Genomic DNA, 19,112 nt, shown 5'->3' with positions numbered 1-19,112 from the left:
GACCTTGATGGGCTTGATAGGTGGACTGATGCAAACCTCACGAAGTTCAACAAAGCAAAGTGCAAGGTCCTACACCTGGGTCGTGGCAATCCCAGACACACCTACAGGTTGAGTGGAGAAATGATTGAGAGCAGCCCTGTGGAGAAAGACTTGGAGATAATGATTGATGAAAAACTCAACGTGAGCTGGCAATGTGCATTTGCAGCCCAGAAAGCTAATGGAATCCTGGGCTGCATCAAAGGGAATGTGGCCAGAAGGTCAAAGGACATGATTCTCCACCTCTACTCTGCTTTTGTGAGACCCCACCTGCAGTGTACAGTTCTGATGGCCCCAATATAAAAAGGACATGAAACTGTTGGAGCACGTTGGAACCACAAAGTTGATGAGAGGACTGGAGCACCTCCCTTTGAAGACAGGCTGAGAAAGGTTCATCCCGGAGAACAGGAGGTTGTCTGGAGACCTCACAGCAACCTTCCAGTATCTGAAGGGGGACTAGAAGAAAGCCAGAGAGGGATTCTTTGTCAGGAACTGTAGTAATAGGACAAGGAGTAATGAGTACAAACTGAAAGAGGGGCAATTTAGGTTAGATATTAGGAAGAAATTATTTACTGTGAGGATGGTTAGATGCTGGAACAGTTTGCCTAGGGAGGTTGTGCATACTCTAACCCTGGCAGTGTTCAAGGCCAGGTTGGATAAGGCCTTGAGCAACCTGTTCTAGTGAAAAGTGTCCCTGCACATGGCAAGGGATTGGGACTAGATGTTCCTTAATGTCCATTCCAACCCCTTAGCATTCTATGATTAATGAAATAAGTAGGTACATGAACAACTGGAGAATCAAACACAGCCTAGAACCACAGGTGGTAGATACTTGATATTGATGCTAAGAACACCAAAGGAGCAGGCACAACCCAGCAGTGCCAAGTAGGAAGACACCCCCTGCATCTGCAAAGAGCTCACCCAGATGCAGCCAAGATCCTTGTCTGCTACCTCAGAGCTATGGACTCTAAATTCACTCCGAAAATAGAAAATGCAAGGCTGCTCGCAGAAGAAAAGCTTTTGAGTGGTGGTTCCCATTTCTTCTAAATACATAAAAAAATTTGCATCATTAACAAGTTCACAAGTTGAAAACAGACTTCACTCATACAAAGGTCTTAAAATTATCCAAAATGACACAAGCTCTCTATTACTAATATACATCAAGCCTAGAACAACAGGTTTATTTAAAAATACACTTTATTTACAAGACATTCAAACTTCATTTTGAAAAAAATATAGCTATACATAAAACTTTAAATTTTTCACCAATGGTTAATAAAACCATAGTGAGATTTACAATTCATTGATTCAGCAATCACGGAAATTACATCTTGGCACATTAAATCATATAATGAAAAGAAAAACTGAAGGAAACTTTTAAGCAACAAAACTCCATAAATGTAACAATTTTGTACAGCAACATCCTCGCAACAAGGTGTCACTGTTCAAATAAAGTATTTAACATAGAAAGTGCTTCCACTGTACAGCAGAGTAAAGAGAACTTACAGGAATGTTCATAGCTTTTGAATGATCTTCTACCTATTTTCTAATTAGTGATCCAAGCTTTCCCCCAGGATATTAATGAATGACCAGCGAACCCCCATGACTTCACTATACCTTCCCAGGTTTAGAAACCAACCTTTTTAGAAAGTTGATTCAGGTAGAGTGTTTATAAAGAATTTAAGTATATATAAATGCATATGTTCACATCTCAGGATGACTACTACTTAGACAACAATTCTACACAGATCACAGGATACAAAATAGTCCTTATAGCTCACATAATAGCTCACATCAAGCCATCCATAGACCTTGGGTGGTAAACTTCACTTTGGGGAAAATTCAGGTGGTGGCATATTCCCTTCAAAGTTCAGAATGAAAGGGAGTATTCAGGACAGTAAGTGTTATTAATCAGGAATGGAAGAGGGAAAGAACAGGAAAAACTTAAAGGTCAAAAAGTGGTTTGCAATGGTAAGGTGTGTCACACAGGAAAACCAGAAAGAGGGTGAATTTGAATAGAATGGAGTGCAGAAATTTAACCAGTGCATAAAAGAGGTATTCTTAAACTGTATTATAAGTACACCACCATGACCAGAAGGCTAGCAAAACCATCCCGCTTTTATTGAGGAAACAAAATAAGAAAAATATTAAAAGAAAAAAAACATAGAACTATGAGTCAGTGTAAGAATTGTAAAGAACACAAGGAAAATGAAGTCAACTAAAAACTTGGCAAGACAAAAGCAATACTCCTAAAAACAGCAGCAGTTATTTTTCTTTACATTGAAGAACAAAGGCAAGACCTGCATTCAGAGAGTTACAAAAGAAGGAAAAATTAACAATCAAATTGGCACTTTTGGCACATATGAAAATGTGACAAAGAATTGATTCACTTTAGGAAAAGGCACACAACTGATAAAGGCCCATAAACTGCTTTTGCATTCAGTGTCATGTTAACTTATTCCAGATTTCATTTTTACTCCAGAGTGATCTGGTAAGGTTACCGAATGTTTCGTTGTCATACAACTAGGTCACATGTATGACTGGTTATGGGTCAGAGGGCCACATTAGCTGGACAACCAGTTGAAAGTCAAACATAAGTTAAGCAGATTTCCTTTGCTACAGGCAGTGATGGGCAGAAACGAACAACCAGTGCAAGAGAACCCAGATGCCATAACGAGACAATTGTAAGGCAGTACTTGAAGAGGACACAGTAGTGCAATCAATCAGGGAGGGAAATAAAGCAATTAAGCTAAAGAGGCCAGAACAGAGATTTTATGACAGTGCAATGGACTACAAAACTGAATGTAAAACAACTGCCCATAGATACAGGCAGATACTGAAATATACTGTATTTCAAAATGAGGGAAGACTACTCCAAGAGAATTAGAAGAGATATGCCAAGAACTGAAGGGAAATCAGCCAATACAACATACACACTGGAATTAAGTCTTCTATAGAATTAGAGAGGGGCAACCCAGTACAGCCTAGTTGTGACACACTTAGACGAGAAAAATATTTTGTTGTGGGACTCAAATGAAGGCAAAGATGTGGTCAGAAACCTACACAATAAAAAAAGCAACATTCATCTCATAAATAACATAGTTCTGTTGGTTTTGCTTGCTTAACTAATAAAGCAAATTTAAAATCTGCTTGTTTTCTAGACCTGAAGATTTGTATAATCCCTGGTATTTTCCCATTTATTCACAGGCAACAATTACAGTCCATTCAATCAGACAAGAAAAAAAAAAGTCTAAGAATGTTACTTCATTGTATTTTCAGACTTCAACACTTTCAAAAGTTTAGAAAATACATAACCATGGTTTTAACAAATACTAGAAGAATAAAGATGGTCCATTTTGTCAAATGCTCCAACATCACACATACAAGTTTTTTTTAATCCCAGAGTAAATACTGCCATTCCAGTTTTCAAACATTTAATAAAATATATATATATTTTTAAAATTACCTGATTTAAGACACAAATGCATAATTATGAAAGGGTGCTTGTTTTAGAGGATATCTGGAAGCAAATTCTCCTTAGACTTTGTTGTTATTTTAGGAGCTTTCCATTCTGGTTCTCAAAAACCCTATAAATGTATTTGTTATTGACATCTAAACCTCATCATTTAAACACCATCATAGATGAAAAGAAGGAAAAAAAATGAACAGAAGAAAGGGCTGTCTTACTTTATGCCACATGCTNAGAGCAATTCTTACAATGTTTCCTGATTTACATTAATTTGTGCAATAACTGCCAAGCAGGATCCTGCTGCTGCCAACGGAAGCAAACAGGCCGGAGGATCAAGCTTTTAATTATATTAACAAATGTGAATTTATATAATAAAAATCTATAATAAAAGGCTATGAAACATATTAATTCACCCAAGAATCTGTTCAAAAGAGACGGGTAACTACAAATCTAGAAATGTGCTGTTTAGGCTGCAGTCACTGCTTCAGTAAATGCTATTTTCCAAGCAGCAAAATATCCTGCTGTGTGTTTTAATATTCATTGAATTAATGCCATCATCTTTATTAATGTGGAGTTGGCTGCTTTTAAGCCAGCCTTACAGGGAGGTCCCGGTGTTGTCCCAGCCCAGGTACGAAATCAATTTGCTCTTTCTGTTAAGGTGTCACTGAGGTAAAGACAGCACTATTTTATAAAGGTGTCCCCAGGAATAAATGGATAAAATAGCCTGTCCAGGCCACACGGACCATTGAAAGGCTGCTTTTGAAGCAAAGTGTATTTGAAAGCTTCTGGATCCGACCTGAATGGCCAGGGAGGCTGAGCACTACACTCAGTGTGGATTAGGTAGTGGATCTCCTCTCCCAGAAACATGGAGAGCACACCTGACCTAAACCCAACGCTGGTGACAGAGCACATCACCTTGTTTTCCTTAGAGGACCCCTGCATGCCTTCAGAAAAGAACAAGCAGCAAAAAGATAATGAACTGCTTCCCTAAATTCACTTTGAGATACACCTCTGGGCAGGGGGAGGAAGGGCAGGGCAGAGGGGAGGGCTCAGACCTTTAAAGGCAGACAACAAGAAATAATTAAGAGGAAAAATTCCCTGGTTTAATTTTTTTTTTAAAGCTCCCTCTAAGTGATAATACTGCATACAAGACTTAAAGGTATTTCCTTAATTAATACAATTATGTCTTAATTAATAAATTATGTCTTAATAATAGAATTGCAGAATTTTAACTGTTTATAATAAACACATTAGCTTATTTATTCAGCATGAATAATGACAGACACTCAGTGTTAAAGATAATGTAATCATCTCACACAATGATAAAATAAGACCATGGCTCTTAGAACTTCTGTTGTCAGAAGGAAAAAAAATATTTAAAAAGACTGAGTTGTACAATCATAATGGTGAACAAGATAAAAGTTAATTGGATGACTGCCTACATTTCCATTTGCTAGAATCAGTGCAGACAACATCAGTAGGTATTTATTTGCTCTCATGACAAGCACACTCATCTGTAATTAGGCTGGGACTCCAGTATTACTATTAGAGAAGCAAGACCAGCTTCTGCTCTGTCCCTAAATACAGGAGTCAATCAAGAAAACAATGCAAGTCAAAATTCCTGAGTGCTTCCCCTTAGACACACTTACTTTCATTCACAAACCCCACTGGCCAGGAGCACAAGTGTTACTGTAAAACATGAAAAAATGGGGTTTAAGGACAAGCAAAGCATCTTTACTGAAGTCCTTCATAAATATACAGTACTTCAGCCCAATACAATCATTAACTGGCCACAGGGCTTTCAAGAAACAGCTCACTTCAGCAGGAAAGGCCAGAGTTTCATTCCCAGTGCCACTGGCCATGAACTGCAAACATCAGTGCAGACAGCGAGCAACACACCCCATCCACTCTAAGAACAGGAATTCACCCTTATTTGGTGACAAACTGGGTAAGGCTGCATCAGAAAAATCTTAGATGAATGCAACAGCCTTGGTGGAAATCTTAATCCTTATTTCAGATACAAGGGGCTTCTAGGTGTATTTTGGTTTACAGCTAAAGCACAGAAATCTTTTTGCCACACCAACTTCAGCTACAACCACCAATGACCCCATTCACAGGCATGATACGTTTGTTCTGTGAAAACATGATGCAGACTAGAGGGAGCTGCCTAAAACCGTGTACTGCTCGCCTGTGACTTGTCATCAGAAATGTCACAATTTTTCAGGCTGTCCTCTGCTGCCGGGTCTTCGATTGGGATTTCAATGTCACTTTTACTTGAACCATTGTCTTTGTGCCTTGCAGAAATGTAACTGTGGTTTTTCTCTGTGTAGCCATTAGTTTTAGCCCGGGGGGGCTCCCTCTGACTGCAGCACAGCTGAGAGTCACAAGCTTTTGAGATGCAGGGCGAGCTGCACAGTAGCTGGGAGGTCTTGTGGTCAACATACTCTGGCTGGATGGTCACAGAATGGACCCCTGCTTCATGGAAAATCTCCCGTATTTTGTAAGCAGCCTCTTGGTAATTGGCAGGGGTTTGGCACTTGACATGAAGAGTGGCAATATTCTTCCCACTTGCAAGCTCCCAAACATGTACCTCATGAAGGCTGCTAACTCCTGGTACACGAGCTAGTCTGTCAGCTGGAAGACACAAGAAAAAGGTATTAGAGGCTTTGGTGTACTGGCTAATTATCCACTGTCCCATTTGGCACCCCATCCAAAAGCAGCAGTATCCAAACTATCATTTTAGAAGAGATATACTTGATAAAACATGTTTACTCCCAGCTGCCTTCAGTTCAGCCTCCAGATGACTGCATCAACAGGCCACCTCTCCTTTTGGGTTCACCCTTTCCTCAGGCAATTTACCAACTGTTCATACAAGAAATGTTAGTGCACCAATTCCTCCATCAAGATCCCATATCTTCTGCTTTCTTTCCATCCTGAGCATGATGGAATTCCAGAAATACCTAATGCTACCCCACAATTGACCAGCATGAACAGCACCTTAGAGTTACAAAATAAACCAACCTTAATGGAAATTTCTAAGCTGTTTTGGAAGCCTTTAGGAAGAAGCCACTACAGGGTTAGGAAATGTTGTAACTCAATGTCGTTTCTTTCATAAACAATCCATACAAAGCATTAACAGCTCAAGACCTGGTATTTTTGATGTATTGTTGGAGTACCACATTCTCAAAATGCATGCTTTAACTAATCCAGAGAGATTTGAGTCATGTTGCTAGGACACAGGCATGTGACTATTTCTCACAGTTCTTGAGCATTTGGAGCTATTATGAGTAAATAATCCAAACCTGTCATTCCACAAATAACATATGCATTGAAATATATCATTAAAATTAACAGCATTTCAACAACAAATTTGACTTACTCAGTACTTGTATATTAACACCTTTGGGGACCATCTGCAACAAAATAGTTGAGGTCTCCTTGATAAGTGGGAATGCAGAAGACAAGATGATGATCACCATAATTATTGTCAAGCTTGGATCAATGTAGCACTGCCAGTTACACGCAGCATCCCCCAGAGGACGTACATAGAAGATAGTAGCAGTAACTACCACGACCACAGATCCAAGTGCATCTCCCATAACATGCAAAAGAACACCTGAAACAAATGGCACAATTTCCATTAGTGGGGTGGTTTTGGTTTCTTTGCTTTGTGTTGGGCTTTTTAGGGGGGGAGGCGGGAAACACTCCTGCATTTTTCAAGTATGTTCTAGTTGACATGAAGAATGCAAAATTCCAGGCATTAATATCATAACCAAAGTTTTCAGTAACCACTTTCAGGAAAAAACAGCAAGGGAAACACTAAATCTGAAGCATAGCTATTTAAGTAGGATGCTTTATTAAACATGTAGGGTATGCCAGCAACTTCTGTCCAACTGCAATGCCATGGTAACGTAAAATGTGTTTGCTTCAATGCCTGCAAATTTTTAAGAGATCCTGGCACATTAAATCTCAATTAAAAATTTATGACTAAATCTATCAGTTCTACCCTGGAAGCTGAGAGAGCCACAGATAACCCCCAGTAACAGTTATTCTCCCCCATCAGTTTCTATGACACTCCTGAAATCTAAAAAACTACCTAAGCAAAATCTAAGTCCAGCCTTGTGGCTTTGAATACCCTCAAACTCCAGTTTTCAGAACAAGCTTGATTACCAGTCATATTAAATCTTGTACACCAACGCTACTCAGACTCAGCAAAAATCAGACTCTGCTTTGAGATCAGTCACATGGTTTAGTATGTGTCTGGACTACTCTAAATGGAGAGGAATGCTAGGTGCCTCTTTTTACGTCTTTAAATACTGTTTTGCACAAAAGGCAAAGACACAAAACAGGCTCTTCAGTAGCACAAGTTTAGCTGCCCTTTAAACTACGATGACCAAAGCAGTTTTCTTGCTATGAAGTTACAAAAATCCAAGAAGTCTCTTTTTCTTCTTTGTCTTTTTATTACTTTACATAAACTTCCCTCTTCCCATCACTACTCAAACCACTTTTGTCAGTCTTTACTATTCAGACTCAGATTTCATTCCAACCCATGCCTAGTTCAGGGCATCTCTCTATGTATGAAGTTAATTTCTTTGTCAATACTTCTTATTTGAGACCTATGAGAGAATAAAATGAACAATCACCTTTTAACATCCCCATGACACGTACTTTGAAGTGTTTCACTGCCATTTAATCCCTTCTTTGGACCAGAAAAGCTGTAAAAAGCTCCCCCCAAAACTCATTAACAACACAGCAAAGAGTTTGGACTCTTTGGTGATGCTGGATACTGGATTAGCCCTAGAATTGTGCCTGTGCTGCTGTTTCTTCACAGTTCTGGACACACACCTTGATTTGTGTGAGGCAACAACCTCTGGAGTTCCTCCAAATCACTTGGGTCAGATAAGAAAGTACAAGCTTCTAGTGAGTCCGACTCTTTCTGCTAGAGTCAGGCATGTTCTGCCCCATTTGGCAGACTTCCACAGGGTTTTACTCCTCCTAACAGTGTTGCAGTGTTTTCTTTTCATTTACAAATAATCTCAATTCAGCATGGGCTATCAACTATTGCACTAGCAAGAGGGACAGGCAGGATGCAATTGCCAAGGCAACTAACCAAAGAGAACAGCTTATAAAGAACAGGAAAATGTTTCAGAAAGTCTTCTTTTGAGTTAAGAAAAAAGTAAGTATGTCAGAATTTTGAGGAATTATTAGCTGAGAATACAGAATTTGGAAAATGCTTATGTTACACTAATAATGTCAATAATATGTACACCCTGGTAATACAACAATAATGAGGGCCTAGGCAGAAATGAACCCATTTCCCTATCAAACCCCAAAAGCTATGATTATAAGCTAGAAATGAAGATTAATTTTTACTAAATAAAGTATTAGTAGTGGTATGTTAAGCATGGTAAGATCACAGTTTCCAACAGCTTGTGTTGGAAAGTCTGAATTACCCTGCATATGCTCAAGAAGTAAAAGGAATAATTTCACGCTGCAATAATTAATCCTGTCAGGCAGAATTTGTGGATTCCTGTTCCTACCACTTTTAAAATCAAGGAAGCCATTCCTCTAACAATCCATTTTGTCCAGCCATGTTTTTCAGGGAGGTTCCAATTCTACAACATAAGAATTTTTTGCCAAGTGATTATAAAGTAAGTATAGCTATGTAACTAACTTCAAAAGAAAAACATAAATGTTGAATCAGAATTTTAAAGACACATATCCGTAGCATTGGCTACAGAAGCAATGAATATTTGTAAGGACAATAAAGACTGATTTTGTAAAAATTACATATCAATGTATTACTTACCAAAATTTTCTTTTTAAAAACGAAAGATGACAGCTATTTTAAAACAACTGGTTTAAAATATCCTTATCCTTCAGACATTTTTGAAAGTTCCCAGCATCATTATACCCAGGCACTGTGGTTCAGGCAAGCAAGGCCTTCTCTAAAGCAATTTCTTATCCTTCTCTCCTCATCCCCAGAATAAGTTTGCTTATTCTGCTGCAATAATCTTACCATTATAGTGCCATAATATTCAGTGACACCGATTTCTAGACATCCAGGCAAGTGTTGTGGCTCTAGCACATGGTTTGATTTTCCAAAGCATCTTGCCTTATGGATGCATTCTGTAGCTCTGAAAACACTTTTGAAAGACAGGTAGACAGACACACACACACTAAAAAAAAACCAGCAAACCGAGGTGCCTGACTGCCACGTCGATCTCTTAAGGAGAATTCACACAATGCAAATTTACACAACCTTGGAGGAATATCAGATGTTGACAGATGACCATAAGAATCTTGAACTACTATCCTGTCAGGTTTCTGGGGACAAACTCAATGTTTCATATATTCAAAGACATCTGCATTTGGCTCTGCTCAGAGTACCTATATAAATATGTATACATAGAAACACCTACACAGACAGGGAGTGACACGTGGGTAATTTATTCCTAGAAGTAGCTATAGTATTTCACTCCACAGATTCCCAGAGACCTGCCAAATTACAACGTAAGAGGGCTGATCCTGTCCCAGACTTTTACAGGAGTGGGTTCACAGTTCAAGGACCTGGAAAAACACGGTGCTGCAGCACCAGTTTCAGAACTTTTTTCCTTGTGTTGACAGCAAAACATTATCAGCCTTGGGATTTAAAAGAAATTCTGTTTTCTGCTGAAAAGCATTTTAAAGTTGAAAACTGCTCATCTACTACAGCTGTGACACTCAAAGATGCTCCTCATAGCTACCTGCGTTACCTTCCTGTAAAGCCTCTACTGACTTGAGCTTAGTGCAATAGGGTTTGTATCCTTTCCAAAATGTTTGGCTGCACTCTTCAAAAGAATAAAAATCAAAATGTGAGCACACTCAGAGACAAATCGGCATGACACTATTTTCTTACTACCTCTACTATCTCATACAACCAAAACCTTTCTGCCGAAGATAACCAGATCCAATTACATAGAAGAGTCCTGGGCTTTTGCTCCCTTTCTTACTGATAATTTGGGAAGGGGGGGGAGGAATCTGAAATGCAAACCATAAAGTGTTTTAAGCTAATATAACATTAGCAGTATATTCCCATGCCATACCTCTGATGTTCAAGGCTTCAGACTTATTCTCTTTTTTCTTCTCAGACCCCTCTTCAGGGCTTTTTTGGTCATTTGGTGAATCACCTGCATTCAAAGAAGAAACGCTGTGTTGTGTATAAGTTCTACAAACAGAAAAAACATCAACCTTCTCAAAACCAACTTCTTTCAAAGATGACAAGAAGAAAACAACCAAGCCAAAACATTTCCTATGCAGCCCTCTGAGCAACACCTCCTTCCCCCATCCCGCGGAGACGCCCATCAGGCCGGTGTAAAGTACAAGGTGAAAGAGGCGGCGGGTGTCTGAATGAGCTTAGTGAAACCCCACAGGGCCCACGGGTGGCTCTGAAAGGGCCCAGAGGATGGGTCCAACACCTCGGTGAGTCCCGAGGGCAAACGAGATGGAGGGATGGAATGGGGAGGGACGCAGAAGTGGGGGGTGAGGGATGCGGAGAGGTGAGGGACACGAGAGGAAGGCGAAGATGCAGCCGAAAGGCACCTGCTTCAGCCGCCTCCCCCTCCGGCGTGCCCCCGGGCACATCCCGAAGCGCAGCGGGGGCGGACGGCGGGGCAGGCGGGCGGCGGCGGCAGCAGGCGCCCCAGTCCTGAAAGACGAGGAGCCCCACGACGTTGACGGCGAGGCCGAGGGTGCCGACGATAAGCACCAGCTGGGCGTCGTCGATGGGCTCGGGCCGGGCGAGGCGCAGGACGGAGTCCACGAGGATGGTGAAGCAGAGGGCGGTGAGGAAGACGGCGTTGCTGAGCGCTCCCACCGCCTCGGCGCGGCTGTAGCCGTAGGTGGCGCGGGGCCCGCGGCGGCTGCGGCGGGCGATGCGCCCCGTGGAGAGCCCCACGCAGAGGGAAATGAGGTCCGAGAGCATGTTGAAGGAGTCGGACACCAGCGCGATGGAGTTGCCCAGGTAGCCGGACACCAGCTCGGCCACGAAGAAGCCGACAGTGAGCACCAGCATGAAGATTAGGCGGCACGTCTTCCCCGAGTACCGCCCCATGGCGGTGGTGCGCTGCCCGCGGGTCCCGCTCCGCGCTACCGCCGGGACATCGCCGCCGCCGCCGCCTGCCCGCAATAAGTGCGGGCGGCCCGGGCCGCGCCGCCGCCACACGGGCCCGCCCGCGGCCCGGCCCCGCCACACGGCCCCGCCCCGGCACCGCCCCGGCACCGCCGGGCCTCGGGAGCTGCCGCGGGGGGCACGAAATCAGCCAAACACGGAATAAATAGGAAAAAGAGATGGGCGGCGGGCAGGCGCGGAGCTGGCGCGGTGACTGGCGAAGGGCCCTGTCGGGTGGGCAAAGTCACTCAGTGCTGCCCTGCCTGCGCTCCCACCATCCAGAGACGGTGAAGTCCCAGTGACGGATCCAATAATTACGCTCCTTTGGTGCTTTATTGGTGGCTTCAGTGCCAAATCAAAGGACAGAGTGCCATCTACTGAGCCAGCTCATTTCCGGCCACCAGCCTTTAAAAAGGTGTGTCAAAAACCCAGTCGAGTCCTGGGTTGCATCAAAAGGAGCATGGCCAGAAGATTGAAGGAGGTGATTCTCCCCTTCTGCTCTTTTGAGACACCACCTGCAGTACTGTGTACAGTTCTGGTGCCCACAACATAAGAAGGACATGGAACTGTTGGAGCAAGTCCTCAGGTGGGCCACCAAGTTGATTAGGGGACTGGAGCACCTCCCCTACAAAGACAAGCTGAGCAAGTTGAGGCTGTTCAGCCTGGAGAACAAGAGGTTGTCTGGAGACCTCACAGCAACCTTCCAGTACCTGAAGGGGCCTACAAGGGAAGCGAGAGAGGGACCCTTTGTCAGGAACTGTAGTAATTGGACCAGGAGTAATGCATACAAATTGAAAGATGGGAAATTTAGGTTAAGTATTAGGAAGAAATTGTTTACTGGGAAGGTGGTGAGATGCTGGAATAGGTTGCTCAGAGAGGTTGTGGATGCCCCAACCCTGTCAGTGTTCAAGGCCAGATTGGATAAGGTCTTGAGCAACCTGTTCTAGTGGAAGGTGTCCCTTGCACATGGCAAGGGGTTGGGACTAGATGATCTTTAAGGTCCCTTCCTACCCTTACAGTCGTTCTATGATTCTATGAAAATAGCTCCTTATTGTGCAAAAATTTATCATCAACCTATGAGAAAAATAATTTCATGCATTTTTTAACCTACAGGATAGTCTACAAGAAGCATAATAAGCAAGTAAACCTCTATCTTGTATTTGTATTAGATTTAGATTTTTTCTTGTCGTTGTTAAAACAGTTCTTGAGAAAGTGACAGCCCTGCTTGCAAATAGAAAAGGACAGACCTGGACTACTAATACAGCATTTCAAGGTTGATGGGAACAACTGAATAATCAAAGGAGGTGATGGGAAATAAAGTCATCCTCAACTATGGAGTTCTCAATAGGAGAACTGGACCCAAAAATAATAAATAGATAGAGTACATAAGACCTAAAGAAAATAATGTCCTTCAATGGGAGAGTTTGGAGTATTTCAGCTGTGTCTGAGGCACACCAGTGCAGAAGTATGACTTCAGCAGCTGCAATTCATACTTATGCATCACATCACACGTTTTACCACACTTGACAAAGCACCCATCACTATCAGATTATAAACCAGCAAGGCCAGGGAACACTATATTGTCCCACCTACCAAAGGTTCTGCAACCAGAAATTCACAGAATCACACAGAATATACTGAGTGGGAAGGGACCTACAAGAACCTCCAAGTCCAGCTCTTAGCCCTGCACAGCACCATCCTCAAGAGTCACACTGTGTGCCTGAGAATATGGTCCAAATGCTTCTTGAACTCTGACAGGCTTGGTGCTGTGACCACTGCCCTGGGGAGCCTGTTCCAGTGCCCAACCACCCTCTGGGGCAAGAACGTTTTTCTAATATACAACCTAAACCTCCCCTGACACAACTTCAGCCCATTGCCTTGGGTCCTGTCACTGGTCACCAGAGAGAAGGGATCAGTGCCTGTCCCTCGTCTTCCCCTCACGAGGAGACTTTAACTGCAATGAGGTCTCCCCCCTCAGGCTCCTCTTCTCCAGGCAGAACAGATCAAGTGACCTCAGCCACTCCTTGTACGGCTTCCCCTCAAGGTCCTTCACCATCTTCGTTGCCCTCCTTTGGACACTCTCTAAGGGCTTAATATCTTTCTTATACTGGGTGTCCAAAACTGCCACAATATTCAAGGTGAGGCTGCCCCAGTGCAGAGCAGAGCAGGACAAAAACCTCCCTCAACCAGCTGGTGATGCTTTGCCTGATGCCCCCAAGGACAGAGCTGGCCCTCCTGGCTGCCAGGTCACTGCTGACTCAGATTCAACTTGCCATCGACCACGACCCCCACGTCCCTTTCCAGTGCACTGTTTTCCAGCATCTCATTCCCCATCCCAGGTGCAGAATCTGGCCTCCCTGCCTTCGAGGGCATCAACAGCTCCTCCCAGTTTTGTGTCGTCTGCAAACTTGTTTAGTATTCCTTCCAATCCTGGTTCCAAGTCATTTTTGAAGATATTGAAGAGCACAGGGCCCAAGACAGAGCCCTGCAGAACCCCACTAATGACAGGTTGCCAGTTTGATGTTGCCCCAGTCAGCTGGGACCTCCTTTCCTTAAAGACTTCAGGAATTTCCTCTTTTTTCTAACTCTGAAGCTATTGCATTGTTACTGCTGTTAACTGAGTTTGAGCAGTTGCTTGAATACACCTTTTGAATGAGGCCCCTCCATTTCACCTAATTCTGTGCACACAACCAAAACCTGTCTTGCACAGAACGCAAGATGTATCTTAATCTCTGGAGTGGGTTTGAGTAGCCATTCAGAGGATAATTACCCCTCCAAGGAATTAATACACACAACTCCCAGTTAACAAGAGATCCTTGTGCATGCCCTTCATACATTCAATACCCTGCAATATTCAAACTAAAAAATGCATAAAAATAAGTGTATTGAAATGAACCTTACCATAAAGATAAACAGTCATAGAAACAGATAGAGTAACTTACATCAACACACATTTCAGATCTATAATTACAGCCAATAAGATAAGAGATTTTTAATGGTTGTGCCAAATGAAAAAGAGTATGACAAAGGTGGAACAAAGAGAAGAAAAATATGAGTTATAGGAAATCAGATAATCAGATATAAATTTTAAAATGATGGTCTATGTCTTCTTTACTATAATTAATGATAGAAAATTCTGCCTCGGGCACGTCACTTACGATGAAAAAAAGACAATTCTCTGAGGCCGAGATCATTGCACCTGCATAGAACTGAAAAGAATTTCCAGTGGTTCTTATTTTAGGAAGACTGATAATACTGACTTATAAGCTGAAACATCATTAATCCTCCTGCACAAAATATGCATCAATCCTCTTTGGGAAAAAAAAATAACAACTCATAGTCCTGAACTCACTTCAAGACATAAAAATGTCAGTTATTTTGAAGAAATAGTGTTAAAAGTATTATTTTCAGCAAATAAGGGTAAGTCCTCTGACATTGAACACAAATACATCTAACTCTCTGAAGATGTCAGAAGCAGTACACATTCAGAGCTTCAGCTCTGAAGCTTTGTCTGCTGATCCGCCAATTTATTCCTTCTGTCAAGCTCACACATCTCAACCTGCTTCTTATGATACAGCATCAGTCTGAAAGCCACACACTGACACACAAACAGAGCAATATTTGTGCTGAGTTAGGCAATGGGTCCATCTCTGAACTATTTCCAGTTCCCATCCACACATTTTGGAGATGAGGGAACCAAACCTGCACTGTCTTCAAAACCCAGGGCAGCCATAGATTCATACAGAGGCACAGCAAAAGTCCTGACTGCCTCCTTTAGTCCTTTCCCAGTACTGTAACACATTTGAACCACTTTTGCCTTCTGAATATATAGCATATGTTTTTATGGAACTGGTCATTCTCTCCTGCTTTCTGTTTCTCATCTTCTGTCATAGTTAAAGCCCAGCTGGCAACTAAGTGCCATGCATCTCCTTGCTTACTCTCCCCTGCCCCCAGAGGGATAGGGAGGAGAATTAGAAAAAAACCTTATGGGTTGAGATAGGAACAATGTAATAATTGACACAAAGTAATATATAATACTAATACTATTAAAAAGAATAATAATTTTTGTGTGGTTTTGTGGTTTTTTTTAAAAGAGAGATTAATAAACCCCAAAAGACCAGTGATTGGCAGCTCCTGACCAACCCCCCCAAGAATATGTACTGAGCATGACTCTCTGTGGTATGGAATACCTCTGGTCAGTTTGGGTCAGCTGTCCTGGCTGTGCTCCCTCACAGCTTCTTGTGCTTCTCCTTACTGGCAGAGCATGGGAAACTGGAAAGTCCTTGATTCTAAATCAAGCACCGCTTAGCAACAACTAAAACAGCAATGTGTTATCAGCACTCTTCTCATATGAATCCAAAATGCAGTTGCTAAAAAGAAAATGAACTATCCCAGTCAAAAGCAGGACATCTTCAGTTCTTTATCCATTCGGGGGCCTTTCCCTTTGCACTATGGCTGCTTAGAAGCCTCTTGGATATCAAATCTTTTGCTTGCCCCATTCTGCATACAAGCCTCCCTGTCCCTCTTCCTCCAGGTATCACAATCACTTCAGGACAAAAGACTCCTAAAACTGTCAAATGATCAAAGGTAATCATTCTCATTCAAGAAGTTGTTGTTTTCAATAACAAGAATAATTAAATTTGGTTAATCTTCAGAATAAAGTGTATGTTATCCCTGTAGCTATTTTTCACCTTGATCTTCTTCCACATAATCCAAAAAAAAAGTCATAATTCTTCATGTTGGAGTCACCAACCCTGTAACCAGTGTTTTCACTCGGGCTCTTCCCCCTTTCTGGGCACTACTGTTCTGCTTGCACCAATCCACTTGCAGTATCAGAAGATTTGGTCTCAAATCCTTTTAAAAAGGAACCATGTTTATATTTGTTTTGCAGTATGCTTGGCATCCTTCTGTGTTTTACACTGACTGCAGACATTCAACAATATAATGTTACAGTTACACTTACTCATCCAGAACTGAGATTATCTGAACAAGCTACATACTATTAAACAAAACAATCAACCTAAATATCCCAGGCTCTCTATTTCTAACTATGCTGAGTTGGAAGAAGTTCCTCTTAAGAGGTTCAGAAAAGGTTGTCCAAGACCTTAGTTTTCTGAACTATTTGCCAACTTTAGTTTCAGCTACAATACTGGTAGAAAAGCTGCAGTTTCGTCATCCCAATCAGGAACAGCAGTTGGTAAAATTCTTAAGAACTCATAAAATTATTACAAACAAGACAACTTTCCTTCTGAATCCCAAAGATGCAAAGCAGTCCTATAACTCTCAAGATCTCTGTGTGCCAAGCTTTCAAAGTACTCAACATACCAATTTTTAACACCTACCCATTGGCAGTCAGACCCTCTAGCCAAGAGGTTGTCCCCACCTGGCCGTAAGGGGATGCTTAGGGAACAGTAAAAGCAGGGTGAGTATATATAATACTTCCTCTTAATACTCTTTTATCCTTCAAGTATTTTCAGCTCAAATGAGTTTCTGAGCTAGATGTTTCATAGCCCTCAGTGCATTTTTCATTCATCTGCAAGTCTAGCCTTTCACACACTGATGTAGACTTCAACATTAATTGGCAACAAGTTCCCCACATCACTCTCATGGTGTGAAGAATCATAGGATGGTTTAGTTTGAAACCCCCCTACCATGAGCAGGGACATCTTCCACTAAATCAGGTTGCTCAAAGCCCCATCCAACCTGGCTGGGAACCCTTCCAAGGATGAGGGATCCACAACTTCTCTGGGCAACCTGTTCCAGTACCTCACCACCCTCACAGTCAAGAATTGCTCTAATACAAACATATCCTCTTTCAGTTTCTACCCATTACTCCCTGTCCTATCACTACATGGCCTTATAAAAAGTCCCTCTCCAGGTCTCTTTTAGGTATTGAAAAGGTGCTTTAAAGTCTCTCTGGAGCCTTCTCTTCTCCAGGCTGAACAACCCCAACTATCTCAGCCTGTCACCTCTTTCTCCTTGTTTTGAACCTGAATCCTGCTACTTTCACTTAATGTTTTCTTGTTCTTGTTTCAGAGAACCGGACAAACATTCAAAGACTACTCACCCTCCCTATGCCACTCTTGGTTTTGCAGACTTGTGTCATGCCCTCCTTAAGATAATAATTTTCAAGGTGACAGGTAAAAATCTATTTAGTTCCTTCCAGAGAAGCCATTACCAGCCCTTGAAAGTAGGACATCTCTATAATTATGAGATGTGACAATAGTAACAGCAGTAATGATGGTAATTTTCTTCTACTACTGAATGAAAATAAATCACTCATAGCCTCGTGCTGCTGTAGAATTTGAATAGCAAAAAGAATCACAAAAATAAGGAACTAAGTATAAACAGTACCATTAAGAGAGATCACTCTTCATCCTTCTTATCAAAGTCCTGACAGAGATTACTTTTTGACCCATCATAAAAATTACTTACAAAAGACATTTCAGAAATGACCTGGAAGAAACTAAAGAATGAAAGAAACCAACGCCCACACGTTGCCATATGTGATAAAGGAGTTATGCCTCTTTAAGACTAGGGAGGAAAATATTACATTTGCACTAAAAAGCTGAGGCTGACCCTGGGCACATGACATTCAGACCATGGCTTGAAATGCAATAGCTGGCTGTGAGAGGACCTTTCAGCTTTCATTCTGAGAAGACCTGGTGACAGCCCTGAAGTTTCTTTCTCTAAATTAGGAATGCTGGGCCAAATTCATAGCAAATCCAAATGGAAACCATGTGGTTGGCTTCTGCTACAGATAAATTTGACCACAAAATGAATCACAAAATAAACACTGACCAACAGACCTTGTTGTGGAATTGCTTTCTCATTTTATTTGTATCTCCCTCTCACACTTGCAAGAGGAAGATGAAGTTTCTTGGCATACACTGAAGGGTGAAACAGCTGGGAAATCATCAGGTCGGCTTCAATCCAGGGACCAGAAATCTAAAAGGTAGCTCTCCAGCAAGACCTCAGCAGTCTGGATGAATGCTTTATCAGTGCCCTTGGCAGAGTACAGAGGTGAATGTCCCTGGATTTTTAATCACAGCTATGACTTTTCATGGCAGTCCTGAAACTGTCCTGGGGAGAAGTATTGTACCAGTGGTTGGACACGGAGAATGTATTTTTCATGGATTTCTAAAGTTGGCTTGAATACAGTGGTAGGTCAATCTGAAATGATGACCCTGTGGGATTATTTAGTTCCTACCCTGGAATGTCTTCTGTTTTGTTATATTTGTTATATTTTTTTCCTATTTTAAGATAGTTGTTCAGTTTTTTAGTTCTAAACCACTATTCCCTGCTCTTCATATCCAGCATACTGGATATTTTTGCATACTTTAAGACACATCCAGTCATTATCTGCTCTAGCACCTGAATAATACTTCCTGAAATATTTCAAATACTTGACAATTCACTTTTTTGAAAAGTGTAGTTCTGTTATGTTTCTTATATAAA

At 41.8% G+C, this 19,112-nt stretch overlaps 2 protein-coding genes across 2 annotated transcripts in view; one reads left to right on the top strand and one right to left on the bottom strand.

Moving 5' to 3' along the window:
* Positions 1 to 19,112, top strand: part of LOC108496272 (acrosin-like) — a 191,869-nt gene that overhangs the window by 24,388 nt on the left and 148,369 nt on the right. The window lies entirely within an intron of this gene.
* LOC108496275 (zinc transporter 10-like) lies at positions 1,230 to 11,626 on the bottom strand. The gene is made up of 4 exons (XM_017812827.1): positions 11,087 to 11,626; positions 10,591 to 10,674; positions 6,885 to 7,121; positions 1,230 to 6,139 (listed from the first exon to the last, which is right to left on the bottom strand). Exons 1-4 carry the CDS (start codon positions 11,595 to 11,597, stop codon positions 5,673 to 5,675), a joined length of 1,299 nt encoding a protein of 432 aa, XP_017668316.1. The 5' UTR covers positions 11,598 to 11,626; the 3' UTR covers positions 1,230 to 5,672.

This window comes from Lepidothrix coronata, unplaced genomic scaffold (assembly GCF_001604755.1).
Source record: "Lepidothrix coronata isolate B3197 unplaced genomic scaffold, Lepidothrix_coronata-1.0 Scaffold38, whole genome shotgun sequence".
Taxonomy (NCBI): Eukaryota; Metazoa; Chordata; class Aves; order Passeriformes; family Pipridae; genus Lepidothrix; species Lepidothrix coronata.
The sequence above is the reverse complement of the archived record's forward strand: the minus strand, read 5'-3'. Positions and strand labels throughout refer to the sequence as shown.

Coding starts and splice junctions, on each gene's coding strand:
- LOC108496275 (XM_017812827.1), bottom strand. CDS start 11,597: ATGGGGCGGTACTCGGGGAAGACGTGCCGCCTAATCTTCATGCTGGTG. Junction 7,122..10,590: donor TGAAGCCTTGAACATCAGAG/GTATGGCATGGG, acceptor CATTTGTTTCAG/GTGTTCTTTTGCATGTTATG. Junction 6,140..6,884: donor TGTTAATATACAAGTACTGA/GTAAGTCAAATT, acceptor TGTGTCTTCCAG/CTGACAGACTAGCTCGTGTA.